Source organism: Amphiprion ocellaris, chromosome 8, assembly GCF_022539595.1.
Source record: "Amphiprion ocellaris isolate individual 3 ecotype Okinawa chromosome 8, ASM2253959v1, whole genome shotgun sequence".
NCBI lineage: Eukaryota > Metazoa > Chordata > Actinopteri > Pomacentridae > Amphiprion > Amphiprion ocellaris.
The window spans coordinates 26,812,538-26,836,520 of NC_072773.1; the positions used below are offsets into that span (position 1 = coordinate 26,812,538).

General features: G+C 41.7%; 1 protein-coding gene across 1 annotated transcript in view; it reads right to left on the reverse strand.

Moving 5' to 3' along the window:
- Positions 1 to 21,812, reverse strand: part of LOC111574196 (metabotropic glutamate receptor 7-like) — a 44,146-nt gene extending 22,334 nt beyond the window's left edge. The window contains exon 1 of the mRNA XM_055012730.1: positions 20,334 to 21,812. Within this exon, the coding sequence (XP_054868705.1) occupies positions 20,334 to 20,837 (504 nt within the window). The 5' untranslated portion in view covers positions 20,838 to 21,812. The remainder of the gene's footprint in view (positions 1 to 20,333) is intronic.
- Positions 21,813 to 23,983: the final 2,171 nt, after the last annotated feature.

Sequence of the window (23,983 nt, forward strand, 5' to 3'; positions counted from 1 at the left end):
CGGCTCTAAATGAAGGTGGGAGACTGTAATGTTCGTGCTTTAACTGTTCTGCTCTGCTAATGCAAAGGTGATGATTCCAATGAGCTGAGAGCAATTCTTGCAGATGCAGCTGCTGATTTGCTCCGTCTTTTCTCTCGTATGCCTCACACAAAAAGAAATGTCATCTGAGGGGAAAAAACACGAAGCATATGGCACAGCACAACTCTCAGTCGGGGTAATGGCAACCATCTATCCCTGCCATCTGAGGAGAGGGAAATCTGCAGATATGAAGAGACACGCTGCTTCCATACAAAACAGTGGGACATGACAGTCAATGGGCTCTTAAACAAGAACTCCAGCTAAAAACAAAGGCCATCTTTCAAACACAGAGCTTTTCTCCACAAAAACACTGCACTGAACAGACTCCATCAGTGTCAAAAATTAGACACCAAACAACTGCAGTGTTGTCCAGACTGGGTTTTCTGTCCATTAATCCAAGAGCAACTCTCAAACGCGCGGCTCCAAACGAGCTGCCGTAGTCGAACTGGCAGAGCTGAAATGTTTTCCATGAATGGTTTTAACTGGAGTAAGGGCGGCCAGGCAGCTCTTGTTGCAGGAATCCCTGTGCCTCTATTTGCTGCATGATTAGCTTCTAAGTATATCTTGACATCAGTCAGCTCAGCTCGGCCGTTTGGAGCAATTCTCCGCGGTGATGGCGGAAATGACAGCGGGTTCTGACAGACCCAACTCTAACCCCATGCTGTCTGTGGCCGGACGCCAATGCACAGATTGTGCACATGACACCAGCACAATGACACGCACACATGGACTCCAAGTATGATCTTATGAACCGGCCAAGGATCCATTCTGAAAGCAATTTAAAAGCAACACACACAACAAAGGTAACAGGATAAATATTTGCACTGAAAAAAAACCTCCCTTGTCACAAGATTTATTTGTGGCTCCACTGCCTGGTGTTGTGAAACTGCAACGGTCGATATTCTATAAACAAAATAATATAGTACTATAAACCGGCCTGTAAAGATATTGAGCAGTTATCAAGTTTTACATCTTTCCTGCTAAATCAAGGCTCAGCAGCTCTGTTGCAGAGCGGAGGGGGCAGCGGTGGGTATCAGACAGGCATCGGTTTGTATTCAAACAGCAGTGCCATTTGTTAGCGGGGCGGAGGTAATGACTGTGTCCATACATGCAACCTCAGGCTGGGCTTTAGTAATCTCTCTTTACCAGAGCATGGCAGTGCCAACGCAGCCGAGGAGGCAGGGAGGAAGGGCGGAGGGAGAAACTGACAGCTTTCCCTCCCTTTCTCTGTCACTTTCTCCCCCCCTCCTCTCTTCCTGCCCATCTGTGTCTTTCGGTCTCACTCAAACTCTCCTTTTGTGAAAGGCTGCGTTTCATCACTGTGCCCTCACACAACCTGTGACTTTCAGCGTCGCCCCGTCATTCTCCGCCCCTCTGTGTGTTTCAGGCCCGTCGGAGGGAGACAAGTGAGTCTCATCCCCCTGTGTGTCTCTAGCTCCCTGTCATCTGTCTGCATGCAGACACGCCCACACAGATGATCAGCAGACACTTCCCTGCCCAGAAAGGTCCTCAGGCTGCCAGTTTCCCCCCAAGCCGAGACAATCTGCCCTCAGTCATTTGTTCGAATGCCAGCCAACTTTTTCCCTTCTCACCGTCCTCAGGCTGTCTCTCTGGTCCCCATTTTTTCCGCTGTTGCGCCAAAAAATTACACTCACATACAACAAATAGTATGCTAGCAAATAAATCCATCATCATTTTTACACTTTATCAGTCGTATATTTATATAGCATTGCACAGAACGTTCATCATCACCTCATTTTATTGATTTTCATTACAATATGCATTTGTACCAACCAGAATGTCATCAACAGTGTTTATGAGACAATGTTTATGAGACAAAGTGTTTGGTTAAAGTGGCATTAATTATTGAAAACAAACCTGCAAACACAGTACTAACATATTTTCACCTTGCAAAGTTCATATGTTCAACATGTTAGCAGTTGCTAAGTTAGATTTCCAGCAGATCAAGATTTACATTTATCTGGAGCAAAGATCCAACATTCACTCTTCATCTTTAGCTCTGCTTTTGGTCTCTACCAGCTCTTGAGAAGAATATTGGCCTCTTTATCAGTGTTCACCGGTTAGTCGGTAACTGTGTCTGTCTGCTGTCTGATGTTGAGCTGATTGTACACAGTAGATTTTTACCTATTTTTTTTTTGCTTGTAAAATGTGCTTGCTGAGGCTAAAGCTCAATGCTAATTAGAACAATGAAAGCAAACTACAATAGTTAAGTCATGGGCCGGATATTAAAAAATAAAATAAAAAAATGAAAAGATAATGAAATGCTCCATAGAGCTGAGAGGAAATGGAGGTTCAGGTGATAAATCTCTGTGGATTCATCACTACTAGCTGCACCTTTTACATATGCATTTCAGCCACTGTTAATATTAAAATACAGATTACAGCAGCTTTATGATTTAGAAGACAAATAGGAACCACGATGAACTACTGTGAAGCATCTATTGAGTTTTTCTGTATTTAGCAAAAAAAAAAAATAATAAATGCTGTTGCAGCTGCTTGAAATCTAGACATCCTGGCTGCAAAAACTAGATGGAAATTAGGTGGTGTCACTGCAGGAATATTAAGCTCCAATATGGAAGTAGAACCTCATATTGTTTTTTTAACACTCTCCATACCCTTTTTTAATCACCAGTATTTTAAGTGACATCCAAACGTTTCTTCTCATTCACAAAAACATGGGAATATTGCACATTTTTGTTATTTTAACAGCTTTGTAAAATAAAGACATTCATTTCTTTATTTATTAATGAAAATAAATTATTTAGAGTTTTTATTATCAAATTTGTGAATATGGTGTTATAATTAGCTAGACACATTTGTTACCACAGCTCAAGAGCTAACACAATACGGGGACACACTGTCCTACAAAGTGTAAGCCAATTAACCAAACAAAATAATAGAAAAATTACTTATTCCTCAGTTTCTATTAAATAATGCTTGGCTTTGGCTATCGTCTCTCCTCACCAAACATGCAGTGCATCTAAAAGTCTTCAGATTTATCCTTTTTTTCTCCCAGTAACAGGATAAACCAAATTTACGTGGTGCTACTTAACATTTTCCCACTGGAGCCACGAGAAAGAGCAACATCTGCAGCGAAGGTCATGTGACCTCTATTGCTGAGGTCAGCCATCTTGTCTGCAGTCCAGTCTCCAGTGTAAAAGCCAGATGCTTTGTACACCCACCCTTCCACCTCCAAATTCCTCCCTAAGACAGCTGTATGTCTCTTAGTAAGTCATGAATGTAACCCGGGCAGCAGTTCTATTTCCTCCACATTGTAACTGCTGAACAAAATCAGACCTTAATAGATGTGTGTTGTAGAAGGCAGGTTACTTCTTTGCAATCCCTCCTCCACTGAGCTCCTACTTCTCTCCTCACCAAGGCCAAGCTCATATCACTCTCCTGCTACATCTCTCTGCCATTTTCCAGGCAGTTTTTCTGCAAGGACCTTACTTTAACAGTCTTTAACCAGACTGAATGTTCATTGTAGCTGCAGCTTTTTGGTCCAGAAATCACCAACACCACCCTTTTAGAGTTGCCCACACCGCTGAACTAGCCTTAGTGTTACATGACAGAAAGTTAGGCTTTTATAATCCTTTATCTAACACGACCTTCCACCGTCTCCTTCTTTCCGCCCACTACTCCTTTTCCCAGTCGGTTCCCTTACCCTCTGTCTCTCCCGCTCACTCCATGCCAGTCCCCTGGGTGGCTCCAGAGCTCAGTGCCGGGCCTGAGCTCTTGCATGGCTGCCCTGCCAGAGTATATTTTAAGACAACCAGCATGTTTCTCCATGGGTATAGAGGCTAGGTATGACTCATAAGTCAGATATTTGACCAGGACAGCCACACAGTAGAGTAAAGCCGAGGCGTGGGAGGAAAGTGTGGATAGCTCACAAAGGGAACCTGACCGACCTCCATCTTTCCATCTGGTAAACAGACTGCTATTTCAACTCCACTGGTGTTTCAAAGAAATAATCGTTTCCCAACACCAAATAGCTCTCAAAGCCTCATCAGAGAAGAGTCTGTACTGAGGAGAGGAGAGGCATCTATGTAGTGTAAAGGTGTGCTGGTACAAACACATGTCACAAATGGAGCCCACTGACTTAAGGATCTTGGCTTTCAAGGCGGCATGACAGTCGAGCTTTTATGCTGTCACTCGTGAGAGTTATTTTGTGCAGATACTGTATCTCTTCAAGTCTTTGTGTAAAGCTTCTTTTGACTTACGCTTCACACAAAGCGAGGCCCTGCAGAGAACAATACAGTTCAGCAGAACTACCTTGATCAACGTGACTGTGCTGTGTTCTTTCTTCAGGTGTGACAGAAACTCAACTCAAGGTAAGAATAAAACATAGCCTGTAGGTTTATGACTAAGTGTTATCAAATGCATTGCTTTAAATCCACAGGATCTCACATTACAGCTGGCTGTATTGATTTTTCTCAACTGCAAAGTGCACTGGACGCTGCTTTGTTTTCCCTGCCGTGTTCTTTACAGCCTGCATTATAACTGTATTTTTTTCTCTGGAAAAATATGAAATATCAATAAAAACAGTGGTGAAATCTGCATGCTATTGGACCTTAGGCAATGGGAAAAACAAGAATATTCTTTCAGGAGAAACATCTGAATACAAATGCCTGTGTTTGTGCTGTGGTAATCGTTGGTGTGTGCAACATCTTTACATCTCTGCTCTGCTTCATTGCTCTGTCTGGTCCTAATATGGACTCTGACAAATTATTCACCCACAGAGCAAGCCTAGGTGCACGTTCTTCCCACCTACACCTGAAGCATGCTTGGTCTGACACATTCATTGTCAGTTGTGCACCTGCAACATTCTGACCTGCATCCCAATGACTCCTCTGTACTATCCCCCTCCTCTCTCCCTGTATAGCTCTCTCTTCAGACTCGACAGAGCATCATCACCAGGCCCATTTCTCCCCTAATAGTGCAGACAATGCGGGCGAACCTCCTCGATCTTATCTTTCCTGTCTGCTCCTCACAAAGAATTCTTTAGTAGGACCATGTAATTACGGACTGATCACAGCGGTGGAAAATATCACAGATATCCTATTCCTTGTGTTAGCGTGTCTGAGCTTGATGCCACACACTTGAGACAAATGTACTGGTTTAGAAGGAGCACAGAACATTGTAATAGGCAGTTATCTGCTTGCTTGGCATTACGTGGAGTATCGCCTTGAACCTTGAGAGGTGAGATTATAGTATCTTATTAACAACACCTGCAATCACACCAAGCACCGAACTCACAGCCACCCTTGTGGAGACGTGCTTCAGAGAAGTTGTAAATGTGATCAAGAATGTGCAGTTCTCGACACTTTCAGGCAAAAAAAAAAAAATCCTGCATGGGTAATTTTAGTAGCTCAAACGAATGTAATGGCTGCAGTCTTGTTTTCACAAATTATATTGTGCATTGTGGAAACTGCAGTGGAGGTGTGCGGTGATGAATCCATGCAGTCATAGTGTGTAGTGTAATTTACGCTGAGCTGATATTCCTGTTACAGCAAATAGGCAGAATTAGCTGCTTAAACTGCCACTCACAGTAAGTTGCTCACACTCATCTACCGGGGTTTTACAAAACAGGCATTAGGACAAAATTAAAATCTATAAACGGGTAATAAAAATGCAAAAACCCAATAAATGTAGTTCAAATTAAATGAAAAAACAAATGCAGGAATAGATGAATGAACAAATACATAAACAGATAAAACATTCCAAATATAGCCGCGGAACACTAGGAGTGAACAAGAACCAAAAACACAACTGTAAAGCTGATAATAAAAGTGATTTAAAAGACAACACTTTGTATTTTCCTTCCAAGTCTTCCAGGTAGAGCATTCTACAATCAACTAAGGGACTTTATTGCCATGGATTTAGCTGCACGGGAAGACCTTCCACCCAGGCTTTATGTATAAACTCCAACTGGCCCCCTCACATTATCCATCTATCACATGAGGCATTTGATTAGTAAGACCTGTTGTTGTTGGAAACACATGGCCACAGCCTGGAAGGCTCAGCTCAGGTCAATAAAGTCCCTTCTCTCCAGCAGTCTCTGGGCCCTAACAGCAAAATCCCAGTCACCTTTCCTCTTCTGTCTAGACAGGGGACAGTCAGAACAGCCTCAGGATCTCAGGTTGCATGTGACTCATGAGGAAATAAAGGTTCTGCTGGGAGTCGCACCACAGCTATATGTTGTCTTTGTGACTGGATGTCAATACAAGATTGACTTCAAACCTTGTAAGGAACTGAGTTGATGCTAAAATTAAGGATGTGTAGTGTCTAAATGGTTAAATAATCTGAGAACTGCATTTTGATGGATTTGGATGATTGAGGCGAAGTATGAAAATTATTTAAATGTGGGAGCGAAATATGTAATGTTTGGTAGTCTTGATTGTTTTGACAAAATTTTATTTTTAATCTGCATTTTAGCCATGCTAGTGACATAATTCTACATATGATCAGTCCACCAGACAGAAACATCAAAATACCTGTGAAATGAATTGTAATAAAATGTTGTTCAGATTCATGGATTACAGAGGCTGAATCCTAAACTTTAGTTTAAACTCTGTTTTCTTACAGCACCACTAGTAGGCCTACATTAGAGAAGCTATAGTGCCATTAAGTTTAGTCCAGACACTCATGTCTGATCACTTGAAAGCCCTTTGCTGATCCCTGAATTTCCTCTGCCTAAACCATAAAGTCAGATTTGTATAGGAATTTGTTGAACACTATTGACATTCCCATGGGTCCCAGCTTTATTGTATATTAAATGCCAATTAGTAAATGTTGGCATGCTAATATGCCAAACTAAGTTGGCAAACATAGTAAGTACAGCCTCCAGAGCCCGTAGCAAGGCTGTAGATGACTGGTTTTCTTGGACACTTGTCCAGTTTTTGAGGCTTTATTTTAACTTTAATTTACTAACCACACCTGGATAATGAGATTTGAGAATTAAGAAAGTCATGCATGTAAATCCTCCCTTTCATTTTGCATTCTGCACAGAACATGTTACGTTTTAGAAACTTTAAAGCGTGTTTCATGCACACAATACTTTCTGAATAACAACAAAAAACATCGGGACACTCTTGAAATTGGTTTCAATAGTTTGCAATCCGTTAGCATGAGCATCAGATGATTGGTCAGTTTTGGTCAATGCCCCATTGTGGTTCGTGAATCACGCAGTGCAGATTTTCTAAATCAATCTGCTTCATAAGTGCATTACTGCCATGATGATAATGCGCCTGTCGTTGTTTCTCTGATGTCCGTGATGTGCAGGTGAAGAAGAAATGTCCGTTGACACTGACTTTCTCAATAAGTTTTTATTATAAGAAAGAACAGCATCGATCAGACACAGAGACTGCCTGGAAGGATTCAGCCGAATGATGCCTCCAGAACAGCAACTGGAGGTCACTTTTATATGTTTTGAACAAATGAAAACATGTCACAACATATGATTCCTATTAGAAGACTACTGGTCAAAAAACAAGACCCCCATTGATTAACCCTATTACGGAATCCGAAGAACCTCAGAGGTCAATTTCCTAGACACAGGAACTCCTATCTAACACAACATTGAGTTCCTTCAGCAGGAAAAACACATTCCATTCTAATCAGGAACACATGTCTAGCACCACATGTCTCAGGTTAGATACTACATGCCATTATTAACAGACATGATTTCCTGTCCTTTGACTATTGAAAAAAAGCATGTTATACAACTACTACTGTGGCCATTCTTATTAGGATATGTAACAATACAGTAATAGTTGTACCAGTAGTTAACATTACACTATTTTGTGCTCTCGAGCAGTTTTACATGGAGAAAGGCAGCTACAGAAGAACTGGAAACCCTTTAAGTACAACTCATTAAATGTACATCTGCTGTCTTCTACCCTGCGGCACAGTCTGATGAGAATGATCCTGTGTCCGCTCGTGACCTGGTGGCCCATGGGCTCTCTGTTCTGCTCTGTGCTGCTGGTGTAGTGCATCGCTGAGGGCATCTGGCCTCGTATTCCCGTCTGCAACACACTGGCATGACCGCACAGCCCAAACAATGGACAATTGTCCACTCACTGAGCACAAGAAGCTTTTTTTTTTTTTTTTTTTTCTCCCAGTGCTGTACTGAATAACCTGCCAATTCTGGAAGAAATGGACACAGTCTTTGAGACAGAGCTATTATGTGTAAACAGACTTCCATTCTAACTGAGATCATGATTCATCAAGGCAAGTGTCTCGACTAATGGACCGAGAAGATTTATGTGGAATGTGTTTTTGTGACACGCACATTTCGCATAACTTCCACTCGCAGTGAGACAAAGTGTAAGAAGGCTGTATACTGGCATGCAGTTCAGAGCCAGAATCAAAGATGCGCAACTGACGCCAGATCAGACAATTACTCTGCGACAGGTTAACCAGCCGAAACAGGCATGAGCCCAGAAGAATACAATGGAACTGTCACACATCACCACTGAAGGGTTATCTCTCTTTTTTTCAACAAGTGCACCAACATGCCACTTTCTCAAAACAGCTCATGTGGATCTCAAGCCTACTAATAGCACAATTTGTCAAATGAGCTGAAATAACACAAACACAACACCTTCAATGTGTATTTAGAAGATGTGAAAAACAGACTTTTAAACTTTCTGGCTCATTGATCTTTCAAAATGCAAAATTAAGGAAATGTGGTGAATGTTGTGGGGGTTTTTTGCTAGAAGTTCATGTGGTTTTTTTTGTTTTTTTTTAGGGAAGAGACTTTATATGCACATTTTGTGTTTGCAAGAACTTCAGACATTAATCCAAAGTCCAATACTAAAATGATGACAGGGTTCAGACACAGAAAATTCCTCTATAGCAGTATTACCGAAGCTAAACCCATGAATACAGTACTTAAAGAAAGAAAGGATTATGTGAACTGCATATGGCTTAAACATAAAATATTAACATTGTAGTGTGAGTCGGCACGGCAACACATAAAAAAAATCGTATATTTGACTCTTACAAGTCACCTTTGTCATCTATGACCAGCAAAGTGAGAGCTTTGAAGTTCCTCATGCTCATTTAGTTTATGTTCATTAGATCACAGTCAAAATCATAACCTTTGTGTGGATCTTTTCTCTTGATAAAAAGGTGTGCTGTGTTTCCAGCTGTGCAAAGGAACTGGAAAATTGGTTGAGAGCAAAGGACTACTGCCACAATAAAATATACACCCACACACAGAGATGTTTTTATTTAGGAGGATATTGCACTGAGGTACATGAATTCCCTGGAGACGCATCCCAACCATAAGCACTACATGTCTAACCCCAGTCTTTATACCACCCTAACCTAATCCCCACAGTAGCAATGACCAAAAATAAATGTAATGTTTAACCTTGAGAGGAAGCACACATCTGTTCCCAGAGGGGAAGTAAGGACCCAATATAATATAATGAATTCGAGCTAAAGCACATACATGCATGGACTTATTAATTATGTGGAGACTTGCACGTGATTCATTACAGTGTTCCTGCGCTTTGGTAAGACTGAGCCACAAAATAATATGGTTGAGTAAAGGGTTAAAAAAGCAACTTAGGGGAGCTTTAGGATCAGGATTACAGCAATATCTGCATGGATGCAGTTAGAAAATGACAGTCACGGTTAACAGAAATTAACACTTTCACTCATCAGCATCAACCTGCTTCCTCTGTGGACTTTCTGCAATAAAAAAAAAATACTTTCTTCTTTTGTTTCTGATGGACAGCAGTCATAATTAGACTCGATAGAGAGCTTGAACTCAAACAAATGTTGTTTTGGAGCATTTAGTCAAACTTCAATCAACTTTCTGGCTGCAGTGTGTGAGGAAAGTCTCCTTAATGGGAATGAATGGAGACATTTTAATCCCTGAAAATGCAATTATTGCAAGAACACACATACAGGATTCATTAGAGGAACTCTCTGCCATATTATAAAAACTGCACCCATCTGATTAGTCTGTTTGTACAAAATGTTTTGCAATCATTATCTTGAAACAAAATTTGCCTGTTTAAGTATTATAGACATTTTATAATTGCACCCGCTGGCAGCAATGCAGTGAGAATAATGCTTCACTGGATGATGCAACATACAGACATTTTTGTTTCTAAAATGTGTGAGTGAATTTGCGAGCAAATATCCCATTTTACCGGCCTTCGACCTCCAGGTAGAGAGCGAATGACAGCTCTATGCATAATCCATTGATAAACAACCTGCTATTGATTCCCCTAGCCTCATTAGGGCCAACATGTGAGTGCTTCAATACTGATAAAGCAGTTAAAAAACTGTATATTCTGTCATCAATAGCTTCTGTCCAGTAGTCAATTGTAGATTAAGCAACCCTATTTGAAGGGAAAGAGCTTCCGTAATTTGCTGAATGTCAATGGTGATTGAGGTCTTCCCCCAAATCAATGTAACTGTCACATGCAGGCGTTTCAGAGAGCATTTGAAATCCCCCAGGATTTGCATCTGAAAACAGTAATCCTGTCAACTGATTTTTTATGTATGCTCTGTTGCTGAGGCACAGAATACTTTTCAAGCTCAAAAGAGCAGAGACACACAAAGACATTTCAAACTGCACTAACACGCCACTGCATAGCCAGCCAGAGAGAGAGAGAGACCTCACCAAACATTATCTCCAGGGAAATACAGACAAAATGAAATTGAAGCTAATGAAACTCTGAAGTTCCGCTCTTTCATTTTCACATGTAAAATCAACAGGTATTTTAGCTTAACTACCCAAGGCCTATGCTGCACTCTAATAATTTAGTCTCCCTATAAACTTCCACAGTGTGCCGGCTGATATAATGGTTATTACCGTGTGTTGTTTGAAAACATTCTGATGCTCCCTGAGGCCCCGCTGTAATAACAGAACTGAAGGACAAGGAATGAATCCCGATGACAGTTTATTATGTATACTGTGTGAGAGAGCACACTGGACCCTGACATTTCTGAGACACAAACAGCAAACACACACAGGTGAAACACACACGGGCGCCTGCAAACACCGCTTCTGGTATATTTGTGAGGTTGAGGATATTTTTGGTCTAATTTCACCAAGTTTATCCTCCATATGTGACACGAAGTAGCTGAGCACAATTTTTTGCCCTCATTTTACGCCACATTATAGTTCAACTTTACCACATTTCAGAGGAAAATGTTGTACTTGTTGCTGCGGCACATGTATCTGACAGCTTCATAGAACAATTTTACACACAAAACCGTTATTATCCAGTTCTGCATTATTATTTGTTGTCATGAATAAAACTAACCAACCAGCAAATAGTTAAAATCTGCTCGATTGTGACCAGCTAAATCGGCAAAATGCTTCTTTCATTAATTACACATGAATGCACCAGAATAATAACACAATCACACAATAAATAAAAGTAAATAGTGCTCATTATGAATAAACAATCACTTAATCAACACAAATCGACCGTATCTGCATGATTCAATATCACCAGAAGAAAGTGATAAAATATGAACACTGTGGCAGAAGGACCATTGTGGTTTTGTCTTTCGTCTCTTGCAGTTCTAGCTGCCGTGCGGCGTCTCCGTCTATTTGTCGCTGCTCTTCAACGGCATGTCTGCATTAGAGTCCTCACATGAGCCTGTAGTCTAAGTAGAGCCTCGTGCCACCAGCCTCCAGGGACAACAAGACAGCCATGTGAGCAGTGCACCTCCTGTCCCTTTTAGGTTTGAAGCATGCCAGTATACTGTAATTTAAAGTATAAAGCTGCATTAGCATTTTTGCATAAGTCTCGTTGTTAATGAAGACTCTGAATATGAGGTGAACATGATGCAGTGTTGAGAAATCACTTCGGTCCACACTAAAATATTGTAATGACTGTTTGATTGACAATTGTGAATATTTGTATAGACATTCTTGGTCCCCAGAGGATGAATCCAAATGATTATTGATGATCGTGTGACATTTCTCCACTGCTAATCACCATTAGACATTGGAGATTTCAGAGGAAATGTCTGAACCATTTTACTAGAATGGATTGGCAGGAAAATGAATGCTCCTCAAGACATCACTTCACTTTTTATCCAATACAAACAGCAAGTCGAACTTTTGTCTTTGCTGAATACTTAAAATGCATGAAGAACAAACTATATTCCCATCAGCCTTATGTGTATTTTGAGCATAGCACTAATTAGCAGATTTATAGGTAACCTGAAAAACATGAGCACGGTAATTCGTAAATGTGACAATAATTGTGAACTAACTGTAACATTGTAGCTGTTAGCATGTTAATTTGATGCTATTATTTAGCTTTTAAAACCACTGTGCCTAAGTTTAATGTTACAGAGCTGCCAACACTAAAGTCATTTGAGATAGTATTTATAAGCGTTACATTAACATTTAACACACAGTTTATAATACATTATATAGAACGTAGTTGTAAGCAGCTATTATAAGTGGTTATCACTGTCATGTATTATCTCTTTATACATCAGGAGGATGAACTGACATTATTTTGTTGAAATCAGTTTTCACTTTAACATGAAAGAGTCTTTTAGGTAATTTTGGTCAAAAAAGGCCAATTGTATTGAACACGCTTCACTGTTGAAAAGCAATAAATTGGTAAAAGTTCCAAAGGGGTGAATACTTTTCATAGGCACTGTACGTTAAAAAAATACAGCAGCCTACTTACACTGTAGCGTGTTGTAAATCATTTGTTAAAGGTTTATATAGTGCTTATAAATGGTAAATAGGAGGACTTGTGAGTAGTGCTTCCCTTGTTTGCTTTTGTTTGCAGCTTTCCCTTAAAATAGAATATCTTTTATGTGTTGAGTGGGAATTCCGCCTGACAAGTAAATCCACAGTCTTAGTCTTAAGTGCAATATAATTTCGAAGGTGCCCCGAGATTTCGGAGCTGGATGGGAAAAGTGGTGAGAAAGCGATAAAACTGAGAACAAAGCACCGAAAACAGGCCTGAGAGGAACCACAACACATGCCTCCTTTTGAAGCGGCAGACACTCACAGGCAGCACTAAAAGCAGCCTTTTAACAAATTCAGTTAACTCATTTACCAGGATTTGAAGAACTGCAAGACAAGTGCCTGATCATATTTAATGCAAATTTCTTATTGATCTGTGGATTGCTGTTTTGTTTGTGTGAGGTTTCTAAAGCAAAACCAGACTTAGATGCTATTTAGTCACACGGCACTGAAGTCCACTATGGCTAAGTGTCTTTGTAATTCAGACTCTGTCCAGGATGATGCATGGATCGCATATCACAGCACTGAGACAAACAACTATGAGCCCTGTAATAACGTCTCTCAGCCCACACTGGATCGTTTTCTGCTGCAGCAACGGCGACAAGTTTTCCTTTTCGGCGGGTGAGAGGCCAACCAGCAACCAGCAGAGACTTCCTCATGCTTCTCCACTCATCCCCGTAAGAGGATCGGACGTAATGGGGTTTCCTCTTTCCATGGCTCTTTCTGCTCCCCAGATAAACAGCAAAAAACTTCCAACAAAGTCTAAGTGCTATTCTCGTCACATTTTACAGTCACGCTAACAATAAGTTTTGACAGGACACGGGTGTGACCTCAGTGTGAGTGTGGTAAGCTTTTTTAGCAGGTGCCCTCTTCCCTCGCTTCAATGCAGTGGTATAAAAAAAGAGGGGCAACAACCCCACTGAGAGAATCAAGCTGCCGCAACTGTCGAGCAAAGACCCCAAACCCGTGTATGAATGAGAGATGGCACCTCATTAAAGGCACTGAATCAACATTTGTCAGCTATAAATGGAATCACACTGCAATATCCGAGGCACAATACGTCTGAAAGCAAGTAAGAATGTACTAGTTGTGCTGTCATTGAGGAGGCATTTATTCATATAGCAAGCTATTATGTCGCCGAATAATAAAGTGCACCATCCCTCCGGGCTTGTGGGAATAGCCAGGACCTTAATATTAGGCGTGCATGGTTTCTCATATTCTCCCCGTGGCAGACAGCTGACCTAATGACCTCATGTCAAATGCAATGACATCTTGTCCAACACGGGGATATTTTATTCATTTTATTAATATTGCATTACGTTGCTCATGTTATGTTGTTCATGCGTGTGTGAATATACACGTAGTTCACTGAGAAGCGCTCCCTGGTAACAGCATTTTTTCCAAAGGGAGCAAAAGGATGGAAATTCATGGAAAAGTGAGGCTGTTATTAGGCAACATTTGTCAGTGTGGCTTTCAGTCTAACTGCTGCCTCTGCAGGTCTGAATGCAGGTTTTCTCATCACATCTGACACATTCTACTTGAGTGCAGTTCATTCTCTGAAGATGGTTAGAAAACACCACAATGTATGGTCAAGAATCTATCCCAGCAACAAATCTATGCATGTTGTAGCTTAACAGAATAAGTAGTTCTTGGATTTCTGTCATTCTGTCTAAACAGATCGTATCTGGTGAATGCATTTACCTGCTTCTCAATCTATTTCTCTGCTGCTTACAAACAAAAGTGAGACATTTGCTTGTTCTTATAAATTGATCGTGCCTTGCTCACTTCTTCCACAGTTCAATCTGTCTGAACTCTGGCCTGGGAAATAGCAAAGGCGCATAGATCTCCAGCCAGTTTGAAAGAGCAGGTGGAATTGACCTGTTCTTCAATACTCTTCGATTGTTTACATCCTTGTTTGTATACCTGCATGCCTAAAGAACACAGGGAATATGAGGAAGTCTGTGCTGTGCGGTTGGCCGTGAACGCAAGGACAAGACAGGAGGGAAAAAGGCTCCAACTGCGATAAAAAGGGGTATAATTTTCAACCTTTTTAATATTATTGTTTGCCTGTTAGTGATGCTAACACCTGCAGCTTATACTTGTAACCCTGTCCACATTATTTCCTATCCCACATGCATTTTTCCACAGCATGTGATAAAATTTCACCTTGCCAATTCTACTTTGAACTGGCCATAAGTCAGCATCTGATTAAATGGCTGGAATGAAAACCAGCAGGCTCCTCAGTCCCAAGGACCAGAAGTGTGAGTCAGATAATATATTCAGTATATCCACACAGGATGAATAATAAAATAAAGAACACCATATTCCTTTTCAAATTCCACAGTTCTCTCTGCATATGCTTATTTTGTCATTATTTTGTGTCATACTGTTCCCTTACAATTCTAGAAGTAATTTAACTTTTATTACAACCATTTTTGTGCGAATTTAAAAGTCGTGTAAAAGTTTATATGTGAGGCAAAAAGCAAAAACTCTGATCATGAATATGATAAATTGCACTTTGCTGCAAAATCTGCATAAATGTGTTAGTGTAACTGATGACTCATCAGCACTTTACAGTCTGCCAGGCTGTTTCTGGTATTTTCAAAAACAGTGTCATTAGACTAAGAAAGAATAATAATGATAAAAATTAAGAAATTACTTAAACCTGTTATTCATTCTGAGGGTCTGTCTTCTTTTGGAGGGCTTTGAGTGGAAAGTGTAGATGCTCATTCGTGTTGCATGGAAACAATACAACCAATAAATAAGTAGATACTTTCACATTGCTCAATCTATTATTGTACACAGACATGGCAACATTAGGGCCACAAACTGGTATTGTAGTTTTAATGTACATATTGCACATACTTAGTGATTGAATAATTAGGCATACTGTCCTCACATGTATTTAATTAGTGACCACATTCACAGATGATGTCTGATGTGTCATCACAGCACTTCTATAAATACAAGTGTGTTCACACCCTCATTTTAACCTTTGGAAGGCCATGTGTGGTTGAAATGTGGAGAATATCATTACCAACTACTGTAGAGACTTGTATAAATGTCTGTGTCTCCTGCATTAAAACAAATAAAATTAAAATGTACTTTCTGTTTGAATTGACTGGAGGGGTGAAATCACACTTGAGGCAAAGAAGTTGAACTTTTTGACTCATATCATAATATACAGTAATTCTATTTTTCTGTTGTGAATAACTCCAAAGACAAATGGACGACACTGGGTTGGACTGAAATACTTATTAAAGTCATCCATACTAGAGCCCGACCGAGACTGGATTTTTTGCAATGTTGAGAAGGGAAAATTGGGTCACTGTTTATTAACTTTCCAGCAATGAATACCAGAAACTACTTAGCAGCTTGTTGTGAAGACACCAGTTGACTCTACATCACCACCTGCTCCACTCTAATATGTACTCTACTACATGTGCTGCACAGTGTACCGCAGAGTATTGCAAACAATGGAATTGAAGGGTGCTCTACTGGAGAAAGTTTGTGATGGAGCAATTTCTAAATTACCCTGAGCACACACAGAAAAAAAGCTTTCATATCAGCACATATTGGACCACATATGTCGATATTAATATATCTGTGACTAATAATCAGTCAACTGATATAGCATTTGGGTTATTTCTCGTACATGTACAGTCAAGTTTCCACCCACAAGGTAACAACTGCTGAATTTTCAAAAGGGAACATTTGAAAATATCTTCTATGTTCTTCTATGTCATAGGTCATGATGTTTAAACCCTTTACTGTTAAATATTTAGCAGCTGATTTTCTCCTTATCCTCAGTAACCAACAACACTTAAGTCCCTGTGCTAAAACACATTTTATTATTTGTAGTCCTATAAAAGTTTACTCATGAGTTAACTTAGAACAGAACTTTAGTTAGGGAAAAAGTGTCAAGTTAAGAAATTGTTGTCTTTATTATTCATATTTCCATTACTTGTTATAAAGTTAAAATGTACTGACTTTGGTTTCTGTGTCACAGTCTGAATAAAAGCCAATTAGCAAGTGATGGAGAGAAAATACAAGAGCCGAAGCCACTGGTGTGGATCATTAAATATCCACAAGACAGTTATGTTTTCAATCCTTCAGCAATGGTAATAGGACTATTTGTGTGCACACTGTGCAGAAGTCTGTGTGTATCTGCTTGTATGCTGCATAGTTGACAGACCAACTGTGTCTTTTATGATATGGCTGAATATAACAAGAGATGTAACTAATTGATCTGAGCTGCTGCACGGACAAATGGCAATCGTTTGTTGAAAAACAGGCATATTTAACCACTGCCAGTTGGTGTCACTTACAGAGTTCGCTACGTAACGCACACTGCCATCATATTCCTTTGGTGTCCATCTTTACCACTGTCAGCTGAATAGATCACACTGCGAGACTTCAATCTCCCTCAAATCAGTCACAGTGATGATTCTGTGAAAAAGGGGAGATAAAAAGCCGACTGGAGCCTGTCAGGGCTATGAGAGCAGAGGACGTCAATGCCTCACTTAGACAGCTAGTCTGAAGGGGCCGCTTCCCCAGACAGGAGGACAAGACGGAGTTCACCTGCGTTCAATACAAAGTTTTGCCTCTGCCTTTGGGAGCGGAGATGCGACAGAGAATAGCAGGCTTCACTCCCTGATGTAAATGTCATCTGGATAAAAATCAATTTCAGGATTCATTCAAGGAGTCAAAACTTACAAATGGGCAAAGTTGCCTGGTCTTTTCAGCTACAGTGTCGTCCTGCTGCTGCACCCAGAATGAGCAGTGGATGATTTTTTCATAGGTGCATGGTGTCATTGCTCCTGATAACAATTCAAAAGTTTGGCTGATTGATTTTTTTCCCCTCCTGTGGCATTGTTGCTTCTCATTTCCAACACAGCATGAAAGGCCTTGAAATAAAAACATCTTAGCAGCAAATCGGCCTCACCATGGCAACAGTATTGATCAACCCTCTTGGGTCCTCAGAAAAATCTATTCCTCATGTCAATTTCCCAGCGTTAACAGTCCAGCAGCTACTCATGTCTTGAATAGACAGGTATGATATTTAGAATCTGGCAATAAAGCCTGCAATCATTATTTAGCTTCCCTGATGATGCATTTATCACAGGAGTAGTGGGATACTAAACGGCTTGATGATGTTCCCTGACAACAATGCAGGAAGTAGGCTACGAGGACAGCTCAGGCAGAGGTCATTGTTGTCTTGAAGTATAAAGATTCAACTTCAAAGTCAATCGGATTCCTTAGTTATGGAGCGAATTTCCCCAAGGAGATGAATAAAGTATCTATTCCTGTCCATCCATCAATAATAAATTCCTATTGACCATGACATGAAACTAAGCACAGAGCCCATCTGAAGCCTCTTCTTTTTGATTTGATAAAAAAAATAAATCTGATTTGCTTCTTTAATTACATCTGAACAGGTGTTCTCTCAAGCTTTTGACTGGAATCATTTGATAGTTGATGGAGTGCAGTAGCAAATAATCTCAGAAACTCGTAATTGCTGCCACACACCAATCAAACGCTGTAAAACTAATGAGGGTAAATGGGCTGGGAGCTCCCGCATCAGGTACGTATTGATTATACAGTACCATGTGGCCTCACATTTAATTTAGCATCCTTATTATCAAGAACATCATCATCCCTGGTACCGCCGAAAACGTGGGGGGAGAACGGTTACGAAGGCGGACTGAGTTCATTTTCTCTCAGGTGTGCAGATTTGCATGTGGTGATTTAATCTACCTTTCCGGCTGCACTTTGGGGAAATGAGAAGAAATGCAGAGTGATGGATGGAGCTGGATGACAACCGCTGTCAATCCGCAGATTCCTTGAGCTTGATTACAACGCCTGAGCTTCAGCACCACGTTGCACATGGAATACACCTACACACTGACAGCTTGACACTTACAGACATGCTGATGCACCAGGTGTGAGCAGGAAAGAATAAAGAGAATTAGGGACTAATCTGGCTTCCCTTGGAGGCTTCAAATTTCACAAATGCATACAAGTTATTTGCTACGCAGCTTACATGAAATAGAGGAAGTCTCACAACCCTCGCATTCTGCAACAAAATAATGAGTGTAGTGAGGATGCTTCAAAGTGTATCTAGAGGGCTTTACCAACTTGGAATAATAAAAATTTAATATGTTAACTCAGCCTACACAGTGTGAATAGGAACCAGAGCCAAGCTGAAGGTTGTGGTGGGGACCATCAGTCTAACTGTCCAGTCGATGGACCCACAAAACCCCAGAGGATGACTGCTTTTAAAAAAATAACTGGACAAGAGCGTTGTGTTGAAGTATGCGTGTGGAAGGAAAAGAAGGAGGATGGGGGGGTCTAAAAGCTTCCTAAGTACTTCGATGTCCTTGCAGTTAAACAGCTACTTAGAGCTGAGCTCGTGGTTTGTCTAAGTGAACTCAAACAAAACACCAAATGACAAGACTGTGAGTTACAATATGCAACCACAAATCATTAGCGCCAACACTACGGATTTGATGATGCTCCCAAAAAGTGTTTTTACAACTAAAAAAGATATCATTCACGTAGTGTTTCAAGTAGTAAGATGTTTTTGCTATGGTGATATGTCTTAAATAATTAATCTGCTGTATTGGTGCCTTGCTGTGTCTTCCTCCATTCTACTGCAGCACCATCAGTTGACTCCCAGCCAACAGGAACTGAAAGGTGTTTCCCATAAAACCCAATCTAAGTCATTTTTTGGAATTAGTGGTGCAAATTAATTTAATTTACTCACAGCTATCGAGCCCGATTAGGCCGTAAAGAGTTTGGAACAAGCTCATTTTGAAAGGGGAGGGAGGGGAGGCCCCCCTGTAGATAAAACCGAGCCAAGTCAACCATAAACTGAGGCTTTCAGGTTCAAAACAATTCATAAAATAACGCCCGCAGTCTCACCATACAAGAGGCTCATATAATCATGTGCAATCACATGAAACAGGCCTGTTATTCTCAGGAGGGGGTTGTTGAGTTTGGGGTGTGATTGTGTCAGGCTGTCAGTGCCCACTCATCAGACTCCGGAGTGAGACTGGAACAGACGGGAGCTGTTCTTTCAGCACCACCGGGGACAAGCAACAGCACTCTTAGCTGTCTTCTGCACACTGTGTAGTGGGTTGGAAAACCACCCCCAAAAAACCCGCTTCACCTCAGCTTTTGATGTCCAAAGATGGAGAGCCTGAGTGAGAATCAAGCATATCAAAATCTAACACCAATGCGTGAAAACTGCAGCTTTTTGTGCATAAGGGTTGGAATCAGATAGCTGTTTACCACTTTTTTGCTGTGCTTCCTATCTGCTACCCCGTTAACTGGGTGGGTAGCCACAAGAAGGCGCATCACTTTCACTCTTCCCTCCTTCCCCTCCAACGCGCATTGTTTCCAGAAAGCTCACACCGTAGCTAAACTAGTGGGAAATATTCGGCTATTTTACAGGCACGAAAACTAGCGCTCACGCTCACAGACTTGCCTGAAAGAGGCGGAGGATGTTGGCAACCATGATCGATACTGAACTCGCCGAGGCTCCGATGACTCCCACCACTTTTTCAGGCTTGACAAACACCGGTGGCTCCCCGTTCGTGCACCTCACGTCGGAGGTGTCCTTCGTGATCAGGGCTTGCACGAAAGTTAACGACTGCTCCAGGGCGTACGTATCTCTCGAGCAAGTGTCCAACACCCGTGCGCCTAAGGTGATGTTGGGTAAGAGTTGGTCGTCCTGGTTAATCTGGTCCAACGCGTACATCATGGCCTCGAGCCGCTGGACGCCGTTCTCCTTTTTCAGGTCCCTGCACGGCGTGCCGTCAATCGATCTGGTGTGCACCGGGAACAGTCCGCCGAGGGTCAGATGCCCCTCAGTCCGTATGGAATGTGGCGCATAAGTCTCCTGAGGCAGCGCGACATCCACCACAGTCCTCATGAGCCAAAGCAGCCTCCATATAGAGCTCAGCTTGGCACATTCACCGGGACGCGCCATGATCAACTTTTAGGGAAGGAATGGAGCCTGCGAATCCGCCGATGGAAAGAAGAAAAACAAAAAAATGACCCAGAAGTTTGTTAAAACGAACCCATTCTTGTCACCAGGGAGGAGATTCAACAAGCTGGGCTGAAGAACCAAGACGCAGCAGAAGGCTCAGGCAAACTGCGCCCATCGTTTTTTTTTTCCTTCTTCTTCTTCTTTGCAACCGGGAGTGAGCGGTGCAGCTTGTTGAATGGTGAAGCTCCTCGTAATTCAGGAAGGGCTACATCCCATCAGTCAGAGAATATCACTAAAAGAAGCGCCGCTGCACACGAACTGGCCTGATTTTGTCCATTTATGCCTGATCCAAATTGGAAACAAAAGAGGGGGGAAAAAAAACCCGCGAAGAAACTGACACAGGCGATGTTCGGAGCGACGCAATTCAAATCACCAGATGGAGAGAATGCAATGAATTATCTCTCAGGATCAAGATTTAAAACGTTAGGACACCGGCAGAAGTGGGTGACATTCTTCTCGCACTGAAGTCCACGGGAGCGCAGGGATGGCTCGCTCGGCTGTTGGCGTCTGCCTCCCAGGGGCGCAAATCATTTCCACAGTGTCCAAAGAAAAAGAAAAAAAAGAAAGAAACGATTAGCGCAAATGTGGAAGCGCAGATTGATTTTTTTTTAAAGACAAAAAAAAACAGCTAATTAAATCCCCTTCTTTTTCGTCGTCTCCGCAACCGGTCTCATAATACAAAATGAATGAGTCACAAGCAGGGATTCACTGCGTGCGCCGAGTTTTCAGCCCCGTTTCCATGTGAGACGTCATTCAGTTGGCGAGAGAGAGAGTGAGAGAAAAAAAAGATTAGCATCACTTCATAGTGAGGTTTTCCAGGAAGTTAGCGCTTCTCAGACATGAGAGAAGGTAAACAAGGCGAACAAACAGCACTTACAGACTTGAATAATAAGACAATTGTTCCTCTGAGCGCCTGAGTGCGCTGCATCTCAGCATTATAAGCTCTCTCTCTCGCTCTCTCTCTACTTACCCTCCCTCCTTTATCCCCCTCAAACACACCAGCACACACACAAAAAGTGTTTTTTTGTTTTTTTTTTACCCCTCTCTCTTTCTCTTCTTTTGATGCTAACTGTGGCAGGCATGAAACAGATCTGTGGCAAAACACAGACGAAGCTGCAGGTATGAAAGAAAAAAACCGAGAAGTGCCTCTCCTGAAATAGTTTTGGATTCATTACTGATGCACCTTTAAAACGGAGGAGGGAGGGAGGAGAACAGACACGTTTGGAGGGGTCCAGGCCGGTCTCCCAGGCAACCCTTCCTTCAGAAGACACTCCTGATTCATCCTGTGGTGCGCCCCCCCTCCTTCCATCCACCGCCACCCACCACCTCCAAACACACACACACACACACACACACACACACACACACACACACACACACACACACACACACACACACACACACACACACACACACACACACACACACACACACACACACACACACACACACACATCCTGCTGGCACACACACCGGCACACACTGGTGAAAATTAACCACACCTTCAGGAGCAAGGAGCCCTCACATCTTTCCCCTTAACAAAAACCCTATCATCACCGAGCTATTTAATTGCACAGATGGTACTTTTACAAACAAGCAGATTATGATAATTTGCTTTCGTGGGCATGCATTAGCCTGGGACTCACTTGGCAATTTTGAGGCATTAATTAAAAAGGTAGTTTCTGTTCAGAATTGAAAGTAAATCTCATATTTGGAAAAAAAACATCAACAAAAAAAAGAAGAAATATTAGTAATTGTTAGGTTCTGCTAATGAGTACATGTTCACTGGGTTACAGTGAGAGAGAGGCTGCCAACTCTGTAAAAGACATAATTCATTCATGAAGCTTTGCGTTCAAGTTACCCCAGAAACTGACCGCCTCTAAGCCAGCCGCCACACATTCAACAACAGCAGGACGTCTGTGAGGAGCAGGAAACAGTGAGTGGATTACCGGATAAGTCAGTTAGGTTGTTTGATCTTTGAGTAATAAACAGCCTCCGAGAGCTGCTTTATCGTGGAAATGATTATGAGGCATAGAAACCCATTTTATGAACATGTTCATTCCATTAGTTTCCGTTCAATTAAAAGATTAGAAAAGGCGATGCAGCTCTAATTGAAACTTGTCCTATTGACATTACAGGCTTGGATGGACAAATTTCTAATTAATTAAGCTGAATAGAGATTAATTCAAGCCTAATCCTGCCATGTAGTGTATTTATCTCCATTAGACACACAGAGTACATGAATATCTTTCAACAGGCAAATTGTGCATGTCCAACCCCAGGCGTGATAATGTGGTTTTTGGGTGCACACAGTGTATGCCGGGGCCAACATTCATGAGCGGCACTAAAAATACATTTAAGGAAACTGTGTGGGAACTGCTGGGAAGAGACTGCTGAGGAGAGAAATCGGGGATGTGAGAGAGGAGGGAGGCAGATGGCCACCTCCGCTGTGAGCACACCGAGACAGATAGGCAGGAATGGAAAAATGCAGCAACAGCCCTTACAAATGACACCCTGAGAGACTGGTGTCGCAACGCACGACACTAATTCCACTGCTCGGACTCTGCGGTGAGAGCCTGACTCCCACTTACACTGTCAACGAAAAGGTTACTTTTGAAAAATGGGGCCCTCACCATGATTTAATTCACTGAGTAACCCCGGGAAGAGGGGCCTTTTCCCTGGGGAGGCCGTGTGATTTAGACTGAGATTACCCTTCGGTTTGGATCTTCTCTTCCTCCTTCCACTCTCTCAAACAGAGGCGGAGTCACGTGGGCGCGCACCAGCTCGGATAAATTCCGTTTCGATTTCATCATGAGATGAAGTAGGAAGCAACAAGCGAGGAGGGATGAGGATGTGTCCTGCAAGAGGTTCACGTTCAATATGCAGCTGACCAAACAACCGCATGCGACCATAGTTTCCAAATGCCAGGGCTGTGCTACATTTCAATGCTCCCTGTGAGAGAAATTATTGTCTCATATTAAAGAGGCAGGGCTTTTGTTTCTAGAATTCAATAACATGTCTACCCGATGCAGTCTTCTTCAAGTCAATTACAGGTCTGGCGCTGTGTGCTCCTTTAAAGAACGGCG